The 24,416-nt window shown below is 41.2% G+C and overlaps 1 protein-coding gene across 3 annotated transcripts in view; it reads left to right on the forward strand.

Annotated features, from left to right (window-relative positions):
- The first annotated feature begins 4,460 nt into the window (after positions 1 to 4,460).
- AMFR (autocrine motility factor receptor) overlaps positions 4,461 to 24,416 on the forward strand; it is a 44,633-nt gene continuing 24,677 nt past the window's right edge. Inside the window, exons 1-9 of one of the 3 annotated variants that reach the window (XM_038531008.1) lie at positions 4,524 to 4,880; positions 9,295 to 9,360; positions 13,846 to 13,938; positions 17,117 to 17,281; positions 18,393 to 18,545; positions 20,994 to 21,034; positions 21,200 to 21,332; positions 23,058 to 23,191; positions 24,080 to 24,190. In XM_038531008.1, the coding sequence (XP_038386936.1) occupies positions 4,626 to 4,880; positions 9,295 to 9,360; positions 13,846 to 13,938; positions 17,117 to 17,281; positions 18,393 to 18,545; positions 20,994 to 21,034; positions 21,200 to 21,332; positions 23,058 to 23,191; positions 24,080 to 24,190 (1,151 nt within the window). In that variant the 5' untranslated portion in view covers positions 4,524 to 4,625. Of the gene's footprint in view, positions 4,881 to 9,294; positions 9,361 to 13,409; positions 13,432 to 13,845; positions 13,939 to 17,116; positions 17,282 to 18,392; positions 18,546 to 20,993; positions 21,035 to 21,199; positions 21,333 to 23,057; positions 23,192 to 24,079; positions 24,191 to 24,416 lie in introns of those variants that run through there. The other 2 variants (XM_038531009.1, XM_038531010.1) reach the window with 2 other exon arrangements.

Consider the following 24,416-nt stretch of genomic DNA (forward strand, 5'->3'; position numbering starts at 1 on the left):
AATAATTTTAATGTGAATTCTTGATGGACTGATATGTAGTTTTGAATGCCTCCCGTGTTCCAGATTTGTTTATAAATGAGAGTCCTCTTTTGCATTGTATAAGAACAATATATGCCATGTTGTTTTCCCTGAGTAGTCCAAGTAGTGCATATTCTACATAAATCTACTAAATGGTACTGGAAAATACTTGTTTGGGGGATAAAACTAAAAGTTTTACTCAGATGTTTTCAGTCATTTAGAATTGATACCCCTTTGAAGAAAAGTGAAATTTGTTTTTTTTCCCAAGTGATGAAGACTTGTGACTTTTTAATAAGTAGATAATATTTAAAATGGCATTATGATAATTTTATGATTTTATACTTTTAACAGCAGATCAGGAGATTTATTTTTTATCATTGTCTTATGTTAGCTTATTATTTTATTAACATGTTCCATTCAATTAGTATTTATTTGGATAAAACATAGCCAGATTAGCCAGTCTGTTTCCTTCCATGCTTAATTGAAGTGAGAAGTAGAGGTCCTCCAAATTCAACAGGCCAGCAAGCAAGCAGCGTAAAATTTCCTCTCTTAAATTATGGGACTCTTAAGCTCTCAGGTTTTTAATGACTTTTTTTTTAAGATATTAATTTATTTATTCATGAGAGACACAGAAAGAGAGAGACAGAGACATAAGCAGAGGGAGAAGCAGGCTCCATGCAAGGAGCCCGATGAGGGACTGGATCCCAGGACCTTGGGATCACGCCCTGAGCCGAAGGTAGGTGCTCAACCGCTGAGCCACCCAGGTGCTCCAATGACTTTGTTTTTTAAGTACTTACTCTGTCACTTGAGGTGAAATGCTTGGAGTAGCTTTTCCATGTTGGAGTTTCTCAAACTTAATGTTTTCACTGGTTCATGGTGTTTGGGACAGTATGGGCCGATTACTAAGACTGCTTCAGGGGGTGTGTGGTTTGTATGTTGCTTCCCCAGAGAAGTCTTCGTGGTTTTTGACTGTACTACAAGTCCAATTCCATAGCAAAGGTTTGATTTCTTTATAATTATTCCACTTGTTTTGCATCCCTTATTATTTGGGTTAAACTGGACTCATTTCAGGTAGTTTGCCTTTGTTGTTCAGATATGTGATGAGAAACATAATACTGTAATTTGACTTGAGCTATAAAATACATTTTAACATTAGCTCATATTTATCAAGCTTGTTTTTGTGAAAAAAACTTAATAAAACCTAAGTAAGTCTTAATGAAGCCAGTTTAGGTGTAATTTGTATTTTAATGATGAATTGTAACCGTAGGACTAGAGAAAAATTGGGAAAATGTATTATGTTCTCTGTTGAGGGAAAGATCAGCACATATAAAAACGTAAAGCTTTTGGTAACAACTGTGTTTACATCCTTGTGTACTAGCATCATTTATGGTTTGGCTTTGAGAATTTTTATGGCATTACACTTACAGAAAATGTATAAAAGAAACTGAAGTTTTGGTTATATTTTTATATTTGTAAAGTAAAAGTTTGATTAAAATGGTCACTTTTTTTAAAATTTTATTTTATTGTCACTTCAATTAAAAAAATAAAACAATGATTCCTTGTGTGTGGCTACTACCCTTAGTGTGCCATTAGAAATCCTGCACAGTTCTTTTTCAGTGGTGTTGGCCAGGGGCCATTAGGTAAGAGACAACTTGACAGAATAGTGAAGGCCTGAAGAACCGAGGCATTGATGTTGCCCTCTCCTGCTGGCACTTCCCTGATGTGTGTTAGTAGGGGTCTTAGGCAGATCTAGTTTCCTGCATTGTGAAGGGGTCCCTGAATTTGCAACCTGAAGACTGGGATTTAGAAGCTGCTGCAGAATTTTGCTAACTGTATGTTGTGGTATCATGGGGGGGGGGGGTGGGGGGGGTGGGCGGGGGAGGCCGGGGAGGGATTCAGTTTCCCTGTCTATTAATCTCTGTGTTAGTTCCTTTAAGGTTTTTTTTCCTCAAACTTGCCTAGAAGTCATGATGTTCTGTGATACCATGCTTGCTGCTTATGTAATACTGTGTAATGTCATTTCAGCATCTTAAATAGAAGCAGTGTACCCGAAAGACAACAGATGTGTCATAAAACCACAGCCTTGAGGTTTTATATCTGAACAAAAGTCGAACAAAACCTGATAAAGTTATTGTTAAATTTCTCTGAGAATTTTACTAGTATATTTTATAGCAACTGCCAAAAAGCTATGAAAAATTATTAAAGAAAAGCTTTTAAAAATTGAAATATGCCCATTAACTTTTTTCCCTACAACTTGAGTTGGTTAATGTTTTTCCCTCTGCTAGATTTAGTAGTGGAACACATTGGTCCAACTAATGAAACAACAGAGTTCTCTGTGGGAGTACATTTAAGGTTATTGGTTAGATAATGAAATTCAGTTTCCAGGATTTTGAGGATCTTCAAGAACAACAAACTACTCAGCCTTTCTCAAAGGATGGTGAAAATCAAATGAAGTCATAGAATATGAAAGGATGTCAGATATTTAAAAAGTATAGCAATAATGTATCTAGGTGTGACTCAATCTATACAAACTGGTTTGTCTGAAATGATAATTTAAAAAAAGATCCTTTAAATCAAGCCAAATCAGAGGCACCATTCTATAGAGAAGGCAGAAAATTCAGTTTCATAGTCATCATTAGGAGACTTTGGGGCCTGCTCAAAGTTTCTGAGGAATCCAGAAAGCATAAATGGTACTCTGAAACGAGGGTGGGAGTGCAGAGAGCTCTAGCTTCCATCGTGGACTCTACAGATTTTCTTGTCTAAGCTGGACCAGCCTTTTAAGGTCTGGTATGTTTACCTTCCTGCCACATTTGAGCCTTAAGACTCAAGTGATTAAGATAGTCCCTTTACCTATGTCCAGGCTTCCTGGGCTCGCTTAAATATTAATTCTGTGTCTTGCCTCCTCCCCTGGTCCTTTGATGGAGTAGAATACAATGCAAAAAAACCCAAACAGTAATTGCTTTTAGAAGGTGAGTTCTGACCATGCTAAAAAAAAAAAAAATTTCAGAGGATTTCCTGAGTGGCTTAGTTAAATAAGCATCCAACTCGATCTCAGCTCCAGGGTCTCCATCTCAGGGTCAGGAGATCAAACTCCACGTTGGGCTCCATGCTGAGTGTGGAGCCTATTTAAAAAAAAAAAAAAAAAAAAGTGTAAGTAACCACATCCCGGTCTCCAAAGCCAAATTGTTTTGTTCCATCACAGGCCCTTGAATAGGATGTTTCTAAAAATTCCAAAGTGGATGGTAATAACTTTGAGAAATCTTTGTTTTCTAATTAATAGCCTTTTAGAATATTAGAGATGACAGAGACTTGAAAATGGTTTAGTCCTTTTCTTTTGAAAGTGTAAGATTGAACATATTTACTGAGCACCTACTCTGGAGCAGGTGCAGGCATAATTCAAGCTCACTTTTTTGGGGTAGCGTTTTTGTTTTTTGTTTTTTTTTTGGTCAGAGCTTAATGAAAGTGCACAATAAAATGATCTTTACTAAATTCAGAGTTGTGGAGCTGTCAACACAATTAAAAAAAAAATCTATATTTAGCTTTTACCCTCCACCCCCCACCCCCATCCACCCCAGCAACCATTAATTTGCTTTCTGGGTCTGTATATGTATTTGCCCATTCTGGATGTTTCGTATACTTGGAACCACAATGTGTGGCCTTTTGTATCCGGCTGCTTTCACTGAGCATGTTCAAGGTTTCTCCATGTTGTAGCAGCATGTGTCATGTGAGTTCGTTTTCATGTCTGAATAATAGTCCGTTGTATGGATTGTATTTTGCCCATACAGCACTTGTTTCCACCCTCGGCTATTTATTATGAATAAGGCTGTTAGCAACACTTGTGTACAACTTTTGCGTGGAGTTCTGATTTCATTTCTCTTGGGTACGTCTCGTAGTGGAATCGTGAAGTCCAAGGGTTACTCGTGTGTTTAAGTTTTTGAGGAACTAACAATTTTCCAAAGAAGCTGCACTATTTTATATACCTACCTGCTGTCATTTCCTGCTAAACCAAGGTCCGTTTTAGACGCTGCTCCAGGCCGTTAGTGAACCACAGAAACTTGCGGTAACCCTCCTGGCTGTTGATTCAATGCAGGCTGTTGATGAACGATCCTCTTTCTGAGGGCCGAGCCTGCCCGTCCCTCCGCAGCATCTCCTGACCGCCAGGGAAGCTCGAGGCCCCAGGTGTGCGCGGGCGGCGGGTGCGGCCTGGGGCCGGGAGGCGCTTGGGCTCGGCGGGCGGGGGCCCCGGGAGGGCGCTGACCCGGCGGGGAGGGGCGGGGCGGGGCGGGGCGGGGCTGCGGCGGCGCGACTGCTGGGGGCGGGGGCCGGGGCCGGAGGCCGCGCCCCCGCGCCCGTCCCGCCCGCGCCCGGCTGGGGTGGGGGGGCTCGCCCCGAGCCCGCCGAGGCTCTTCCGCGCCGGCAGGGGCAGCAGCGGGAGCGGCGCGGGGCGGAGCGGCGCGAGCGGCCAGGAGCGGAGCGGCCCGGCCCGGCGCGGCGGCGGCGGCGGCGGCGGCGGCGACGCCAGAGCCCGAGGGCGCCGTTCGCGAGGCCGCCGCGGGGACCGGCCGCGGCTCGGGGAGGCCTGGGGCCTGGAGGCCGCCGCTGCCGCCATGCCGCTGCTCTTCCTGGAGCGCTTCCCGTGGCCCAGCCTCCGCACCTACACGGGCCTCAGCGGCCTGGCCCTGCTCGGCACCATCGTCAGCGCCTACCGCGCCCTCAGCCAGCCCGAGGCCGAGCCGGGGGAGCCGGAGCCGCCAACCGCCCCGCTGCAGGCGGAGCTGGCCGTGCCCGCGCGGCCCGGCGCCGGCGGCCCCCGCGCCCGCGACGTGGCCCAGTACCTGCTCTCCGACAGCCTGTTCGTGTGGGTGAGCGACGCTGCCCGGGCCGCCGCCGAGCGGGCCGGCGGGGCGGGGGCCGCCATGACGCCCATTATGCGCGGGGGGCGTGGCTGGGCCGGGGTCGCCGCCCCGGGGCCCGCGGCGCGCGGCCTGGGGGGCGGGGGGGTGGGTCCCCGGGACGCGGCTCCCGGCTGGGCCCGCGGGGCGCGGGATCGGACGCTCCTGGGTGTGCTGGGACGCCCCCGAGGGCCCCGGCCTCCCCCGTAACTTTTCTCTTTCTTTGCTTTTCTGATTTTGTCTTTGTTTTTCCCCTCGCCGTCGAGCGCGGGATTGCCTGTCCGGGTCAGACACGCGCGCAGACCGTGCCGCCTTCCCCGTTGCCTTTCCCGGTGGCTTACGGCGCCTTCCCGCATGCCTGAGGGCGGGCGCGCATTGCGGGGCAGGGGCAGGGGCAGGGGCAGGGGCAGCTCCCGCTTCGCGCCCAGGGCCCCTCCCGTCCGTGGCCCACTGGACCGCGGCGCCTGCGGTGTGTCTGCCAGCGCGAGATAAGCAGCACCTACAAGGCATAGATGCTGGCTGCGCCCCTTAGGACAGATCGTGTCGGGCTGGGCAGACCAGCGCGGTTTCGGCTAAAGAGCTTTGCTTCCACCTTGGCCTTGAATGCCGCGTCTGTACACGTGCGCGCACACACGGGTCAGAAAAGTGGAGCCAGGATTCAAGGCTGTCACTCGGGTTTACTGCGGTGTCTTGGGGCTTGTCTTCTCCTACAGTTCTCATTTGGGGTTAAGAGTAGGCTGTAAATGACTAACATTAATATTCCGAGGAGCGAGGATGATGTACAACTCATTTGTTATAATTAATCCCACTGTGTGTGCTTCATCAGGAAGCTGTGGGATTTATGAACTCGGTGGGCTGTGGATTAAGTCTCTTGGTCCTTCTGATGGAGAGATTAGTAGCAGGCAGTGAAGGGTGAAGTTTTATTCCTTCCAGGCTGTGCACTTGCCACTTGGTACTGTGTAAACAGTAGGGGAGAAGAAGAGAAAGAACTCCTCTTTTGTCTTCTCTCCAATCTGTTTTTTTCATTTGAGTTAGCAGGTAAACAACTTAAAGTGATGTGAAGAGTGTTTCTGCCAAATGTGAAGATTATAACGTATTCTTTGATGTAGAAGTACAAGAGGCAGAACCACTATAGAATTGAACTACTATTGTTTAGTGAATTTACCCCCCCCCCACCCCCGGGAGTTTTTTTGCTTTTGTTTTTACCAAACCCTTGTTCAAATTCCAAGGTTAACACTCTTCATAAAACACTACAAAAAGCCTGTTGATTTTCCTGCAAAAAAATACTTCTTTTTAGAATATTTACATTTCCCTCCAGCTTTTTCTTTAGCGATCTTACCTAAAAGCAGGTTTCACATTTCTTCCTGATCTGTTGATTGTTTTCATTTTTCAGGTGATCTTACTGTTTTTCTAACCTCTTTCCTGGTGGTTCTCACTTTCATGCCAACCTGCCTTGGTTTCTCAGACCCTCCACGTGTGCTCTGTAAGCTTTCCTCATCGCCCATGGGCATAGTCTTCTTTAGTAGCTGAGCAGGAGTCACATCTCAAAAGCCTGTTTCCTTAGCCTGACAGCATGATTGAGTGAATATTTATGGTGGGGCCTTGGTCAAAATGGATCCTTTTGGCACCCTGCCCAAAGACATTCAGATTCAAATTTTAAAAAACCAAGCAAGACAAAACAAAAACGGATCTTTCCACCAATTTGCAAATCATGATAGCTGTTATTTGGCGTATTGGAATCTTTTAAAACTTACCTTTGTAGATCACAATTTAAATTAATGTAGGTCTGATAGCATCTCAGGAGGTTTTGATTACTATAAACTCAAACCCTTTCAGAGCTACCATTTAGGGGTACTCTGGAGGGCATAGCTGTGAACCCTTTCCCCTGACCCTCGAAGCAATCCATATACAAATAAAGCAAAATTTGATAAGTGATGATAGATGTATAAAGAAAATAGCAGAGTCTGGAAGAAAGAGGAAGTGATGCCTAGGGGAAGAATGCATGAAAGATGGTATTTATACCCAGCCTTGGGAGGTGAGAAGGATCTCAGCAAGTAGCATGGTGTACTGCATGTGGAGAAGAGAGCAGCATGTGAAGTTCAGACGGTGTATGAAAGGTGGTGCAGGGCCTATGCAGAGCGGCCCATACACGGGGCTCTTAAATTACAACCCCCGTTGGGTGCTATGATTGAGTGAGGTTGGGAAGGTAAAAGTGAGATCCAGGAGTCCCAGGAGGTGAAGGAAGTGACCAACCCCTGTAACGGGGTATTTCTCAGAATGGCAACCTGGTACTAGAAAAATGTAGTTTCTCAGATTCTATCCAGGGTTCAATTCAAGGGGAGGGGCAGAGCCTTGGAATCTTCATTTTGATAAATGTCCCAAGTGATTTTTTTAGGCACACTGGTGGTTGGGAAATGGATTAGGGAGGATAGGATGTGGGGTGAGGGTCAGATTATGTAAATCTTGACTGCCCTGCTAAGGAGTATGGACATCATTTTGTGGGCCATAGGGTTTAAGTGGGAGGGGAGGAGAGCCTGTCATGATGATACGTTTTTCTCAGGGGGCACCTTTGGCAGCAGTGGTGAGGGCCTTTCCCATTATGTAAATGGGAAGAGGCCAGGAGATGTGAATTAAGACCTCCCCAAAGGAGGTCTCTCCAAGTGGTCCTCTTGGTGTGGGTGTTGAGAATAGGTTGGAGCGGAGGCTCCAGGGTTCTCACACTAGCAAATCCCCACGTTTGATGTGATCACTTGTTTCTTCATGTCTTTCTAGAACTTTCATTCTAAAGTTTCATACGGGATTAGGTTTTGTTGCTCATTTCTAGTTTTATTTTACACTTTTCAGATGTTACTTGCGTTGAAGTACCTCTTGATCCATTCCATAATATTGTTTTGAATTGTACAGGTGTATTTGGCTCTTGCACGTCTTTATTCTTGTTATTTTCATTACTGTCTCCTTTCTGTTCCTCTCCCTCCCCTATTTTTTTTACAGACTTGCTTCTAAAATTTTTTAAGAGCAGGACATGGTAAAATGGAGAAATGGGAATACGAAATAAGTGTTAAAGTTCTGGGTTAGTTTATGCAAATCAAGTAATTTAAATAGAAGTCTCTAGGGGGGAAAATCACCAAAAATGAAAATGGAGAAAAGTGAACTGACCATTTAGAGCAGGGATGGGCAAACTAGTGGCCTATTTGGCCTGGCCTATTTTGTACAGTCTGTTAGCTAATGATGGCTTTTATATTTTTTAAGTTCTTTTTTTTAAGAGGAAGACTTTGTGACAGTGTATGGCCTACTGAGCCTAAAATATTTATTATCTGATAGCCCATTAGAGAAAAAGTGGCTGACTTCTGCTTTAAAGAGCTCATCTTCATATAATTACGAAACTTCAGAATTGAAAGTAATTTACTAGGTTTGAGTCTTTATAAGTTGAATATTCCAAAGAAGTAGAGAGAAAAATATTGGCTTTAGAAATGTTGGAGCAGCTAAAGAGAAAGACTACACTTCTAAATAATAGGATATGAGCCTAAATAAACAACTTGAAAATATAGGAAATATCCTCAGGTGAGGGGGAAAGAGACAATTTGATTGCTTGCTAAGTGCATGCTGAGTGCTCTGTATACATAAACTCACTTATTTCCTTGATATTGTGAAAAGAGGAATCTGATCATCCATGTAATGGGGGGAGTATGCATCTTCGCATTTCATTTTTTTGTTTTTTAAGATTTATTTATTTGAGAGAGAGAGCAGGAATGTGAGAGAGTAGTGTGGGGGTGGGGGACGGAACGAGAGGGAGAGCCAGTCTCAAGCTGACTCTGCACTGAGCGTGGAGCTGGACTCAGGGCTCAGTCTCACGACCCTGAGATCATGACCCAAGCCAAAACCAAGAGTCTGAGGCTCACCACCAAGGGTGCCCCTTTATTGAATTTTATGCTTGTCAGAGCCTGCAGAGAGATAACATATTCCAGTTGTTCTTACAGAGAAGAGACAGACAAATGGTGTGGATATGGGGGTTAGTGCTAGTGTTAAATAGGAGACTAAGAAATACCATATTGATCCAGTCCTTGGGACAGTTCCTGATAATAGAACCGCATTTCATCACAAGCTCATAAATAACACCCCATTGTGGCCAGCATTTTACAGGATCAAAAATACCTCCAGGGTTACATAGTGATAAATGTGGCTAAGCTGTTTAAGAGAGTTATCACTCTTTCCTCTTTTCCTCTCAGGCTAAACTGTTTTATAATTTAGTTTCTGTTGTTTTCAAGTAGCACAGTAGAACCATTCTGGGAGGGAAATTTTCTTACAGGGCCTTAAAGGGAATTACTTCAAGCCTGATTAAGTAGAGGTTCCTTGGGTCACTATTATCTGATGTTTTCTGTTCTAGGCTACTCAGGCACAAACAAAACCTGTTTCTATTTTGGGAAGGCTAAATCCAAAAGAAAGATGTTCGGTGAGGTCTTAAAAAATACTATTTAATTTTTTACACTGCATTAGATATGAGAAACTCTTCTGAAGTATTTTAATACAATAGAAACACCATATAACAGGATCACTGAGGCCACCCAGTTTGGGTTTTACTAGTTATCAGTCAGTCTCCTATCATGATAGGAAAAATAAATGTGGAACTTTAGAACTGGTCAGAAAGTTCAATGGACTCTAAACTTTAGAAAAATTAATTAAAAGAAATAACACATGATCATGGTACAGAAGTTAAAAATGACACAAGTGACGTATAGTGAAGAGTAAATCTGCTTCCCTTTCCCAGAAGTGGCCATTACCATGTGCTTGTAAGTAATGCTGGTGTCGAATAGGAGACTAAGAAACATCCAGGTTGATCAAGTCCTTGACACTGTCCACATCTACGATGATACATACGCGTCTGTGTGTACGGATGCATACCCTTTCTCTTTTGCATACAGGGTAGCAGGGTAATGGCATTTCTACACCTTGCTTTTTTTCAGTGAACAAATGATCTGGAAGGTTCCAGACAATGCTAGTAAGTAGCAAAGCTGTTGAGTTAATTTTCCCGGCTTCATGGTATTCCACTGAGTGGCTGTTTCGCAGTTTATTGAACTTGTCTCTCTGGGGGAACATTTACTTTTTCTCCATTTTTCTGCCATTAGTGAACAGTGCTCCAGTGAACCCCATATCTTTACATTTAAGTTTGGATTCTACCTGCAAGGAAAAACTAGCAGTTGCATAGAACAGATAAAATGAAGTTAGTACTTTTAGTGTGGTCTGTGTGGATAAAGTGGTGGTTCAGACCAGGCTTGCTGGAGATGAGCCTCATTTTGATTATTGAAGGTTTCCTGGTTCTGTGGATTTACACATCTAGGCTAAAGTGTGGTTTCTATAAGAATATTACTGGTGACCCTGTGGGATCTGATTTGAGTTTTGCTTTAGCATATTTATTTATTTATTTATTTATTTATTTATTTTTAATTTTTTAGAATGAAATATTTTACGTCAGTTAGAAAATAACACTTATCCCCGGTAGAAAGAAATATTCATTTATTTATCTTTCTCTCCTATTCAGAGGCCCAGAAACACGATTTTATACAGTGTGAAATTTAGCAAATGCTCACACATAGGTAAAAAAAAATTTTGTACAAGTTTTTTTTTTTTAATTGAAGTGTATAGTTGGTGGGATATGCTTTTAAGTGAGGAATGCTACAATTATGTTTCTTTCCATATTTGCAATTTTTCAAGGCTTTGTCAGTTTTAAAGTTAAGAATTTATCATATATTAAACCATTTTTCTATAAATAGACATAGAAAAAAATAGTTAATAATCCTGAAAGTGTTTTTATTTTTATTTATTTATTTATTTATTTTTAAAATTTTTTTAAAAAAATTTTTATTTATTTATGATAGGCACACAGTGAGAGAGAGGCAGAGACACAGGCAGAGGGAGAAGCAGGCTCCATGCACCGGAAGCCCGACGTGGGATTCGATCCCGGGCCTCTAGGATCGCGCCCTGGGCCAAAGGCAGGCGCCAAACCGCTGCGCCACCCAGGGATCCCCTGAAAGTGTTTTTAAAAACACTTTGTTCATCATCTTAAAATAATTTTTTTTTAAAGATTTTATTTATTTATTCATGATAGTCACAGAGAGAGAGAGAGAGGCAGAGACACAGGCAGAGGGAGAAGCAGGCTCCATGCACCGAGAGCCCGATGTGGGATTCGATCCCGGGTCTCCAGGATCACGCCCTGGGCCAAAGGCAGGCACCAAACCGCTGCGCCACCCAGGGATCCCTTAAAATAATTTTTAGTTGCTTCCAATTCTGTGTAGCTCTAGCTTTCATATAAAGTTCACAAAAGGTTAGCTCTTTTTTACATAAATTCCCTTTCTAATATCAGTATATTTTCTCAAGCTTTTTTCCTTCTTACCTTTGCTAATTTTTAAATCTTCCTTTGAAATTAAAATAAGAAATGATTATGAGTGATGGGATTATGATAGACTTTCACTTAAAAAAATACTGATTTTTTTTTTTAAACTGCATTTTTGAACCTTAAGAAATGTAACTGAGAAATGATAAATAATACTTTACTTTTTGTTTTGTAACCCAAGATGCACAAGAATGTGCTTTTGGGTAGATCAATGATTAAGCCACCCCAAATTTACTTTCTTCTCCTGCATTGATTATGCTCCCAGCAACCTGCTTGGTGTGTTGTTAGATGCTTATCAAGTTCTGTGTCCTGTAGATACTAAAAGCTCTTTGAATGCAGGGTCCAGAGCTCCTTCATTTCTCTTAACCTCTCACAAGCCTTGAACAAGTTGGTGCTAAATGTGTGGACTTTATTTCCCTATTTCCAATGCCTACATGCAAAACCGGCAAGAATTCTTTTTAAAAATTGTGTTGTGATTTTAAAAATTGTGTTCAGGGGCACCTGGCTGGCTCAGTCGATAGATCATGTGACTCTTGATCCTCAGGGTTGTGAGGTCCAGGCCCCCTTTGGTGGTAGAGTTTACTTTAAAACAAAAAAAACTCTGCTCAGCTAGGAGAGGTGGCCCTGAGGGTTGTGGTTGTGATTTTGTCTGATGAAATTTTCCTGACTGAAGTTCCCATTGGCTGGTTTAGAACATAGTGAAAATGAACCTTTTTCACGTCTATTTCATCTCCTTAAAAATTAATATTCTAAGCTATTTGTTGAACTGTTTCAAATAGGGCTGTTCTACAGGGAGTCACAAGTTAGGGATATAGGATGTTTTGGGTAACTTATTTGTTTTTTTTTTTTTCCTGATTATTTGCAGGATTTAATTACCAGAACAGTTTCAGATGAACTTTTTTTTTTAAAATTCTTTAAAAATGTATCACATTTCCTTATCCCATTAGGCAGAATAGGACTAAACCTAATTTAATCTTGTAATGAATCAGGGCTGCCAAAGCGGATGGGATGAGATACTAAGGGGGATCTGACATCTTTTTTTTTTTCAATATCATTTGCTTCTTTTAAGAGCAGAAGGAAGAATGACCCAGGAAGAAGAATGTGGCAACCTTCTTGTAAAGTTAGTGAATCAAAGCTTCAGACAGTCTACGTTGAGTTGGAGTTCATTTCCATTTGCTCTCAATAAAAGTCATGTTTACTGTCTTTATCAAGGTCTTTTATGGCTTTTGGGGTCATGGAGAGTTTTATTTTTTTAAAGATTTTATTTATTTATTCATGAGAGATGCAGAGAGAGAGGCAGAGACACAGAGGGAGAAGCAGGCTCCATCCATGTAGGGAGCCCGATGTGGGACTCGATTCCCCAGACCTGGGATCATGACTTGAGCCGAAGGCAAATGATCAACCGCTGAGCTGCTACCCTCATGTCCCTCAAGCAGAGTTTTAAAAATCATTTGAGCATCAGTGATAAGATGTGCCCCACTAGCATCTTGGTCAAGGGCAGCCCCCGCTTTCATTTTGTGAGTGTTAGATTTGCTGTGTAGGTGTCGGGGTATCCATATCTTAATAATCTAAGGAAAGAGATTACCCACCTCCTGTTGAAGAAGGCCTTGGTTTTACATTGGTGGCTCCTGGTTGCATTCCAGTTCTCAGATACCCCTTCTTCCTTCTTCTTGGTTTCTCAATTCCATTTACCTCTGATGCCCCAGAATCTTTACATGAAGGCCAACACTGAGCGTGGAGGACATTTATCTTTTGACTGGCAGATTGTCCCATTGTAGTGCTCGCGCGCGCATATTTGTGTGTGTGTATGTATGTATTGGGGGTGCTTAGTTTTTTATGGTCTTAGGGCTTTTTTGTGACCATCAACCTCACTTGCTATTTGTTTGGCAGGGCAGAGTAGGATATTTGGGTGCTGGATTTTACTTCATGATAACTTCAACTTCTAGAAAAGTTTTATTCAAGGCTATTAAAATCTTAATATAGGAATGATGTCCCTAGGAGATATCTGTGACTTGCAAGGTGCATACAGTTCTGTATATTCAGTACAAAGTTTACATACAGTTCAGTAAAGGCTGAAAGGGAAGGTGGCCTGCTGGATGGTACATATTGGAACAGGGCTCGGTGAATTAAATGGTAAGCTGATACCTCTCCTTCCCACTCCTCATTTCTCCTCCACACCTAAAAGTGTGCCCCTTCAAATATTACTTGAACTGGAGAGGCTCAGTCATTAGGAATGATTGCTGAATTCTTAATACAAATTTTTTATAAAAGATTTTATTTGAGAGAGAACGAGAAATCGCGAGTGAGAGAGAGCACATACACAAGCAGGGAGAGGGGCAGAGGGAGAGGGAGAAGCAGACTGCCCGATGAGCAGGAAGCCTGACAAGACATGGGGCTCCATCCCAGGATCCTGGGATCAAGACCTAAGCCGAAGGCAGATGCTTAACTGACTGAGCCACCCAGATGCCCCTCTAATACGAAATTTTTAGAGCTGCTTTTACCTTTCAATAGGAGGAAATAAACTTTGTTTCTTTGGTTTGTAAACAGGTTCTAGTAAATACTGCATGCTGTGTTTTGATGCTGGTGGCTAAGCTAATCCAGTGTATTGTGTTTGGCCCTCTTCGAGTGAGTGAGAGGCAGGTAAGTCCAAGGCTAAGCCTGATTTTAGTGACCATATATATATATATTTTTAACTTTGCGTTTGGTATAATTTTAAACTTACAGAAAAGTTGCCTGAATAGTCTGAAGAACTTCCATATACCCTGATCTAGATTCACCGTTGTTAACATTCTGTCCAATTTGCTTTCATATTTGCCTTTTATTTATATTTTGCGTATTTTTTGATCCATTTGAGAGTAAGTTGTGGGCATCCTGTCCCTATGTTCCCAAATACTTCATTCAGTATGTGTTTCCCAAAATCAAGGATATTTTCTTATGTAACTATAGCACAATGATCAAAATCAGGAAACTTAGCATTGATGAAATACTTTCTGGAATCCATAGTCCATATTCAGTGTAGCCAGGTTGCCCCGAGACTGTTCTCTATAGCTGTTTTCCCCATGCCTTTCATAAATGCAGTTTTTAAAGAAGCATAGAATTGCTTTAGTTTGAATAATAATAAATATCACTCTTTAGAATATAGGCCCTTTTCCAAAGGGATTACCAAGAGATTTAAATTTCTCCCTTTGGACAAGTCAATTAAGATCCATTGTTCTACAAGCAGAAAATTAGGTGAATTGTTTTTGTTTCAGGTGGGATAGTCTGACATTGGAACATTACTCCCAGAATGTACACGTATATGAGCAGGACGTGCTTTTAATAAAGAATATGCCACAAGCATACTGTACAGCTTGGCAGTCCCCCAAGAATTTTAGTGTAGAATATAGAATGGTGTGTTTAAAAATAAGAATTTAGAACTGGCCTTAAAACAACAACATACAAACAGAACTAAACTTGAGTTTATCTTATCCCAGTCATGAGACACAGGGACCTGCTACTTTGAACTTCTATTGGCCTCACTCCTTACCTACCCTTTCAACCCAAGTCCTCTGTTATTGGAGCAGCTGAGGTCCTAGTTCAGAGCTAAAACAAGGCTACTCTGGTTGAGCCCTTGGATGCTCTTATGAGCAGGACTTTGTGTGTTCTCCCAGAGAATTTTCATTAGTGAGTATTCAGTACTTTCTCCAAAATGTCAACTCCAGGGGTCTCCTAGGAAGCATCAGTGGGAGGTTGTTTTGGGGTAGGATACAGGCTCCTTTTGATGCTTCTCTCTTTGTGAAGAAAAACTTCTGGCTTGTGGGCCAGAAAATGGTCAGGCCCGGCAAGCCATCTCCTTGCTGGTGGCTTGATCTGGCACCAGTGGGCCTTAATCTACTGCTTTCGTTTTTCTGAAATGTTAAATAGCAGTTCAAAATTTACAGAGAACATTACCTTGGAACATTACAGAGATTTTTACCATGGCTATGGAAAAAGGCACGTCTGTTACTTTATTTTCAGTTTTTCAGTACAGATCACATCTTTCATTTATTTATTTATTTAAAACTTGTTCAAGTATAGTTGATGCAGTGTTATATTAGTTTCAGCTATGCCACACAGTGATTCAGCAGCTCTATACACTTATTCTGTGCTCACCACCGTGATGATTTTTTTTTTTTTTTTGTATGAATGTCATTCAGTGGCATGTATCAAGCCTGAGTTTGAGTTAGAATGCTGCAGAATTGACATGGGTTTGCTCTGTGGGTATTTCAAGAAAGCTCAAGAAATAAAGTCATGCTGGAGGCAGAGACATTGAATGCTGAAAATGGGATAAAAATAAAACTGTTCAGTGGAGGTTTAGAAGAAGGAATTCTTTTTTATAGCATGTAGTGCCTACTATGGCACATATCCAAACATTGTACGTATATTAGCTTATTTAGCTCCTTCAACAATTCTATGAGGCAGATACTGGGGTCATAAGGTCCATCTTCTAGATGGAGAGACCAAAGCATGGGAATGTTAAGTGACTCATCCTAAGTTGCACAGCAAATACATGGTAGAGTGAAGATTCAAAACCCAGGCACAAAATGTCGGGTTCGCCTTGTACTTTACCTGTCCCAGATCTGAAAACAGGCACTCACCAAAGATTCCTAGTCCCATTTGTTCTTTGTGTAAATGGTGTACGGTCAGTACAGTGTGTAAAAGTTCTCAAAATAATCTTATCTTTCAGTAGTCCTTCATTTTTTACACATTTAGGTTCGGTTATTTCTCTCTCTAATCAATTTTGCTTTTTTTTTTCTGTTTTTTTTTTTTTTTTTTTTTTAATTGGTGAAACATTTATATGGTTCAGAACTATTTCTGAAAATAGACTTAGAAGCCCTGTCCCATTCTTACCTCTTGACTCAGCTCCCACTCCTCCCACAGATGGCTCGATAGTATATTTTAGTATCTGTTGGATAGACTCTTCTCCTTGCCCTTTTTCTTCAGGGTAGTAAAGATTTTAAAAACTGGATATCCTCCGTGTAGGCAATGTACTCTCCCACTGCCCCTGGGAGAGGACATTTATACAGCTTCTTTGGAAACCAGGTGGGTGGTGCTTATTAGAAATCATAAAAACATTCGTAACCTTTGATTCCGTAATGCTGAAGAAATAGCAACTCTGGCAGAGATATTCATTGCAACATTTTCTGAATGGAGAAAAATTAAAAACAATTCCATTGTCCTGCAACCACTAAAATGGTATATACACAAATTATTCACTGCTACTGGAAAGATTCTCACAGTATGAGAAGTGAAATAAAGCAGTGTACAAAAATTAAGGTTTTGCACATTAGGAAGACAAGAAAAATGCATAAAAATGCTAAGGCATCATTTTTATCTTATCGATTACAGGCTGGCAAATGAGCATAGGTTATTTTTTCATCAGAAAGATCTTTAAGAAAAAAAGAACTTATTTTTTTCTGTTGTCTGTTTTAAGAATCCAGAGAGGAGAAGTATTAAAAATGATACTTGTAGCAGTATCACCAATTTTTAGATTTTGTGTTGGAAGTATTTGTATTACCCCTAATATGCAAGGTACTAGACTACTGTCACTCCCCCTTTGGTGGCTCAAATTTTATAACTGACTGAGGGTTACAATCTAGAGTCTACACATTACTTTCTAGGTGTCTTATCTTTATTCTTCAGAGAGTTTATTTTTGTCTTTACCTTCCAATATCTTGCAAACAAATGTTAGCTGACCGTAGAATATTTTCTACAGGGCAGCACATTTTTGTTGTGTTAACTTCTCTTAAATAGGTTAGATGTAATAGTACTAAACCTTTATAAATATTTGTCTTTGCAGCACCTCAAAGACAAGTTCTGGAATTTTATTTTCTACAAGTTCATTTTCATTTTTGGTGTGCTGAATGTGCAGACAGTGGAAGAGGTGGTCATGTGGTGCCTCTGGTTTGCTGGACTTGTATTTCTACATCTGATGGTTCAGCTCTGCAAGGACCGATTTGAATATGTGAGTTTTCAGCCAAGTCTTAGCCAAGCTCTTTGTTTGCTTAGTCACATGTTTGCGGAGCTTGCATTGTGTAAGATGAATGAGCCATAATGGGCAAGTCCCAGGTAGGTCTCCAGGGCAAGGCTCCTAGATCAGGTGGCTGCTGCCTATTTCTTGAGGAACTTCCTGCAGCAGCCAAAGAACTCAGGGTCAGGGTCTCCTCAGGAGGTTCCCTTTCCCTCCACTGGCAGATTGCGTTCCAGCCCACATTCTGATCACGGCACGGGGAAAGCTTAGTGTCTAACCTGATTTAAAGCGGCTATCTTCCAGATATTTTCTGTTCTAGCCTCCTTCCATTGTTCCCTCTGATTCTTGGAGCCTTCTTTCTAACTAGTCTACACTGTTTCCACCTCTGGGCAAGGACTGAATTAGCCCTCTAGTGTCCCAAGGTCCTTCCCTGTCTGGGTACAAGATCTGCCTCTCAGCTTCAGATCAGCTGTGGGTGTGCACCCTCATTCTTCAGCGCACCCGGACTAACATCATGAGTTAGTCCTCCCTAATAGCTGTGTTACCTCCACCCTCTTGCTCAGAGTTCCAGTCCTGGGCCTCCCCTTGTACACTGTCAATGGAACATTGTGATAGCGGGAACTCTGCACCTGGATGACATTTCGGTTGTCTCAGCCTTAAACACCATAGGAATGTTCTCCAAGGGACTTTTCGGGAGGAGGGGGGGAGTCCGATGGAGAAAGAAACACATAAGGACATGATGCAGTCTGGAGTGCTAGCCAATGTTGAGAGAATTACATACCTTTGGAAAACTGCTTGGAGAGAGACTTATCATTCCACTAGTAGGAAGATCCTTGAGAATTTGAGATGAAAATAATAACATATGTTATGTTCCGTAAATTAAGCAGTAGAAATCTCTCAATATTCGCTCATGCTCACGTTTAAGTTGGGTGGAGAATTTTGACCATCCAGTAATGGGGTGCTTTTCTGTGCTTGGTGTTTGGTGGTGCTGCTAAGCCCGAGTTCCTGAGCAGAGACTCCCAAACACTAACATTGCATTTCTCAGGGAAGCTTAATACCACAGTGAAGAAGGATGAGCTTCTTTCCTCTCTATTGTGCATTTCAGCTGTCGTTTTCTCCCACCACACCCATGAGTAGCCACGGGCGGGTTCTGTCTCTGTTGATCGCGATGCTGCTTTCTTGCTGTGGATTAGCAGTGGTCTGCTGTGTCACTGGCTACACGCACGGGATGCACACGCTGGCTTTCATGGCGGCGGAGGTAAGTGGATGCAGGTGTTGTCCCCATCTACTCCTGTGTGTTTTCAAGCCCCCTGCACGGTGACTGAGGGTCTTTTGTCTTAATGAGCATATCTTGAATTCCTTGCTTTTGTGTTGGGTACTGATATTGAAGGGAGAAATGTATGATTTCCTGTAATCTTTGCTACAACTTAATAAAAAGTATTAAGTTTTGCTGACATTTATATAGTGCTTTACTGTATGCTGGGGATTGCTCTAAATACCTTATGTGTGTTGACTCATTTTATTATTTCTCTTTATAAATGGGGAAAACTAGTGTAGAGGGTGCAGTGAATGATTTGAAGTTTCAGAGTCAGCAGTGGCACAATTCAAGCCCTGTGACTCCCAATTCCTCCTAAGATATAATGAAGACTGATTGGTGGTGATGAATAAGGAAATATTTTATAATTGGGTTATTTAAGGAGTACCTGGCTGGCTTGGTCGGTGGAATATGGGACTCGCAATCTCAGGGTGATGAGTTCAAGCCCCATGTTGGGTTGGAGCCTTCTAGGAAAAAAATACACACACACTTAATATGTAGATATGTGTGAGAATTTGAGATGAAAATAATAACGTACGTTATGTTCCGTAAATTAATTGGGATTTTAAATGGGATATAAATTAAGATTTTATAGAATAATATATATAAACTTCTTTGTTTTGGAAGAACAATCATATTCATGTACATTTTAAATTTACTCTTTAAAACTTTCTGAAAATAATCATTTTTGTTCAGTAGAAATAAAATTTTTTATATGTCCTTCTATTCAGTTGCTATGTTTGCTTTCTCCCTCAGGCCAAAGGCAAAATATCTCTTTGCCTACTATTAATTACTCCTATTAATTAAAAATTAATAGTAATTGCTACTATTAAAGAAAAAGATGAAATAATAAATTATTAAAGCTAATTAGCTAATATCAAAACACTAAGTTTGAACTACTTTTTGGGTATTTGTTAGAATAGGATTAAAATTTATTGGGGTACCTGGCTGGGTCATTTGGTGGAGTGACTTTTGATCTGGGTGTTGTGAGTTTGAGAACCACATGGGTAAGAATTTATTTAAAAAAATTTTTTTTAAAGTTTTATTTTGCTTAATAGAATTGATTTCAGAATACAATGTAGTGTAACAAATTAGGAAAGGGATGTTTAGGTACTTAGTAAATCATTTACAATTCTAGATAAATACTTTGTGTATGTTCCTCTTGAAAAAAAAATCTGTGTAAAAATGTTTTTGCATTGATTTATGTTACTTTGCTTTACATATATTTTATAATCACCATTTGCGTGATAGTCTGATATTCGTACTATTTTACTTTTAATTAATTTTAACCCAAACTTTGGGAAAGGTATACCTAAAAATAAAGACATTTAAATTAGGCTTTTTTGGATCATACTATAGTATATAATTTTAGCTCATTACTATTGACTTAAGATAATTTATCATGTTATAGTTTCTATATTTTGAACTTAATCATATTTTAAAATTTATACTGTTTCTCTATGTAAAATGTTTTCCATTTATAAACTGGAATTTCCAAATCTCAAACAATATAATAGTTCTATTCTGGTAGTTTAAGAGGAAATTTTCTTACAATCAATTTCTGTAATATCAAATACTATGAAGAGCTTATTTTATTTTTTATTTCCTTCATTCTTTTTGCTTTTGTGTGGGCAAAGGGGGTGTACAAAACGTTATGTAGAGAGCAGGTACTCATCTTGGATTGTGGTACCTAAACTATACTTTGGGTATAGGATCACCAAGTATTCAAACACCCTTTGAGGTAATCAGTGATGATGACTTCCTGCTGTATAAAATAGAAGTGATTGTCATACTACTAGAATGAGCCTCAGGATTGTAGGAGGCAGCCCCAGGAGATGGACGGGTATAATCGATTGTCACCTATTGACAGGAAAAGGCTCAATGAAAGTTGGTTTCTAGGTCATGAAAATATTTCATGGAAATTTGAAGTGGATAAAAAAAATAGTTGGTAAACTTGAACAACCTGCTTTTTTTATTTCAGTTTTGTTCAGATATAATTGACTTACACCATTGACTTTTAAGGTGTACAGCCTAATGGTTAACTGACATAGATTGTGAAGTGATTATCACCGTAAGTTTCCTTAACAGCCATCATTTCATTATAGATACAGAAAAAGAAAGAGAAGGGTTTTTTCTTTGTGATGAGAAGGATTACCCTCTCTACAACTTTCAGAAGTACCACAGCAGTGTTAACCGCACTCATTATGTTGGAGATGACATCCCTACTCCTTAATTATCTTGCAACTGAAGTTTTTACCTTCTGACCACATTCGTCCCATCCATCCCCCCCCCCCCCCCCGGGAATAACCAGTGCTGTAATTGAACTGACAAATGTTTGCTTTTTATATTTCCAAATTTTACTAAAGAAAAAATACATCTTTCTTTATATAGTCTCTTCTTGTGACAGTGAGGACTGCTCACGTGATTTTACGGTGAGTAGAACTTTGGGAGGGAGGCGATTGAGGTCTACCCATACAGTTGATTTTAAGATGTAACATGTATAAAATCTATAAAAATGTGGCTATACTGCATCATGTTTAAGCCAAATTAAATTGTAACAGTAAGTTACTAAAATGATTTTTCTCTGTTCACTGCAGATATGTAATTCACCTCTGGGACCTCAACCATGAAGGGACTTGGGAAGGAAAAGGAACCTATGTCTATTACACAGATTTTGTCATGGAGCTCACTCTCTTGTCCCTGGACCTCATGCACCATATTCATATGTTGGTAAGCTTCCTCAGAAGGAGCTCTAACTGAGCTAAGTGTTTTAGAATCAGGAACTCTGGTTAGTACATGTAAATGAAACATTTGTGGAAACTACATAAAGACTGTTGAAACAAACGCAGCCATGCCCCTCTGTCTTTCTGCCACTGGATATAAAGCAGTGGTGCACTTGGGCTGGAGCCTAGCTCAAGGCTAAGTTTGCTCTCCTCCTAGGACACTGTGTTAACTCCACTGACCAAGTCACTGGTAATTGTTCTAACATGAAAATAAGGGAATTCTCTGTTTCCCCATAGCTTCTGTGGCTTCTAATATGTAGCACTTACTTTGTAGGAGTAATGGGAATTCTCGCAGTGTTAGCTACTTCATGGATTCATACATTTTCTGCTTTATAATTAAAAAGAAAACATTTATACTTAATTCTGCCTACTTCATTGTTTACATTTTATTTTGCTGTGCAAGAATTATGGTGTTGAAAATGTACTTCAGTGGTTAGCGCTTCAGTGATCTAATAATGGTGAGAATCAACGTATTTGGTGGGCAGTTGATTTATATTATAAGCCTATTAAAGGTGCATTTAAAGATTACTGGGTTGGGGCGCCTGGGAGGTGTAGTCAGTTAAGTGTCTGACTCTTGGTTTCGGCTCAGGTCATAAGTTCGAGCCCCACATCAGGCTCCATGCTCTGCATGGAGTATATTTAAAATTCTCATTCCCTTTCCCCATTGCCCTTCCCCCACAATAAATAAATCCATCTTTATTTTTATTTATTTACATACTTAATCTTTAAAAAAATTACTGGTTAGACACAGAACATTTCTAAGTCTCCTTTTTGAAAATATACTTTAAAAAACCATGTATAGCTTTTGTTTAAAGCCCCCAAGTGCCCAGGGAGAACTGTTAACATTTTATTGCATTTATTGCTTCTTTTCATGTTCAGATGCATACAGTCCTAAATTTTTTTTAAAAGATTTTATTTACTTATTCACGAGAGAGAGAGAGGCAGAGATGCAGGCAGAGGGAGAAGCAGGCTCTATGCAGGGAGCCTGATGTGGGACTCGATCCTGGGTCTCCAGGATCATACCCCGGGCTGAAGGCAGGCACTAAACCGCTGAGCCACCCAGGGATCCCTAATTAAATCTTTAGAAACATTATACATTTAACATAGTGTAATATTAATATATAGCCTTATTTTATAATAAAATTAATGACTATATAATAAATATTATATGAATTTACAACCTTCCCTACTGGACATTTTGCTCATTTCCTGGTTTTCTTTTTTATAATTGCATGGATGGATGTCTTTGTATGTAAAGCTTTTAATTTTTTTTTTAAAGATTTTATTTATTTATTCATGAGAGGCACAAAGAGAGAGAAGCAGGCAGAGACACAGGCAGAGGGAGAAGCAGGCTCCATGCAGGGAGCCCAATGTGGGACTCGATCCCAGGTCTCCAGGATCACTCCCTGGGCTGAAGGCAGGCGCCAAACCGCTGAGCCACCCAGGGATCCCTAATTTTCTGATTAGTTCTTGGGAAAAGATAGCTGGTGATGGAATGACTAGGCCAAATTGCACATAAATTGTTTATGGTGGTGAGATAAATATGTGCATTTGCTTGCTGAAAAGATTGTTTCAGTTCACTTTAACCACAATAATAGCTTCTGTGGCACTGTCACTAGCAAGCTCATATTCATTTTTATTGTGTGTTTTGTTCTCTGTCCTTCCCATAAAGTTATTTGGCAACATCTGGTTATCCATGGCCAGCTTGGTCATCTTCATGCAGCTGCGTTATCTCTTCCATGAAGTGCAGCGTCGAATCCGCCGGCACAAGAACTACTTGCGTGTGGTCGGGAACATGGAAGCCAGGTGAGGGAGCAGAAGCTGATGTTGCCCAACCGGCCTCATTTTAGATCTTTCATAATAATAGATCCCAGGTCATACAAGAACCACTTTTGTAGACTATTAACAGAATGATGAAGAGACTAAGTGGAGGTTCTGGGCTTTGGGTGTGAATCCTCAGTTGCTGTGTTATTTGGGGGCACTTTAATTAAATCTCTGTGCCTTAGTTGTTTCTACTCTCGAGATGATAGCAGAGCCTTCTTCCTGGAGCTGTTGGGAGGAGTCAGTGGGATACTGCAGGTAACATACTTTGAACAGTATGGGTATGTAGTAGCTGCTCACTAAAATATTAAGTGGTTCTTATGACACCTTTATTTTTATTATCATCATTAAACAGAAGCCTCTTTGGGCTTCTGTCTTCTATTTTATGAAGTAGGTCTCACTTATTCTTTACACATGCATGTTTATACACATACACACTCTTAACCTCACCAGAGGAGGGACTCACTTGCCTCAGTTGCCAAACTGAGGGTAAACCAAGCCTGAAGGTATGAGATGAATGGGTGACCTTTTAGTGTCCAGGGGAACAGTTTGGCTCTTGGGCCAGGTTGGAGGGGGGGGTCTTAACTCTGGTTTGCCCAGAAATGTTCCCTCAAGTCATTTTTAGCTAGCGTGTTATGTTGAAGGAACTAACAGGAGCTGTTGTTAAGACAGAGTTAGTTTCTTTGTGTAAGTTTCTTGCTCTTTGATGGGCTGTGAAGAGAAAGCAGATATAATGTTTTTGATGGTTGGGAATGTTGCACTGAACCAGATTCCTTTGTTAACTGCTGTCCAGGAGTGCAGTTTATAAGGCAGCACTCCGTATACATGTGTGGAATTGACATACTATCTGCTGGGTGTGTGTGTCTTCTACAGGTTTGCGGTTGCAACTCCAGAGGAGCTGGCCGTCAACAATGATGACTGTGCCATCTGCTGGGACTCCATGCAGGCCGCGAGGAAGCTGCCCTGCGGACATCTTTTCCACAAGTAGGGACGGGTGTTCTGTCCAGGGCAGGGGGATGCTTTCTGTGCCCAGGCTCCAGGTCCGTTCTAGCAGGGGACTGGGGACATTACCTCAAACTGGCCGTGGAGCTGACAGTGGTGCTAAGGGAAGCTTTGGGCTGTCCTCCATCCCTCAGCCTCTTCTCTATACAGCAGGACTCTTCCCCACTCACGGCCTGCCATCTTAATTTCTGGGTCTACTAACTGTCTT

The sequence above is a fragment of the Canis lupus genome, chromosome 2 (assembly GCF_011100685.1).
Source record: "Canis lupus familiaris isolate Mischka breed German Shepherd chromosome 2, alternate assembly UU_Cfam_GSD_1.0, whole genome shotgun sequence".
NCBI lineage: Eukaryota > Metazoa > Chordata > Mammalia > Carnivora > Canidae > Canis > Canis lupus.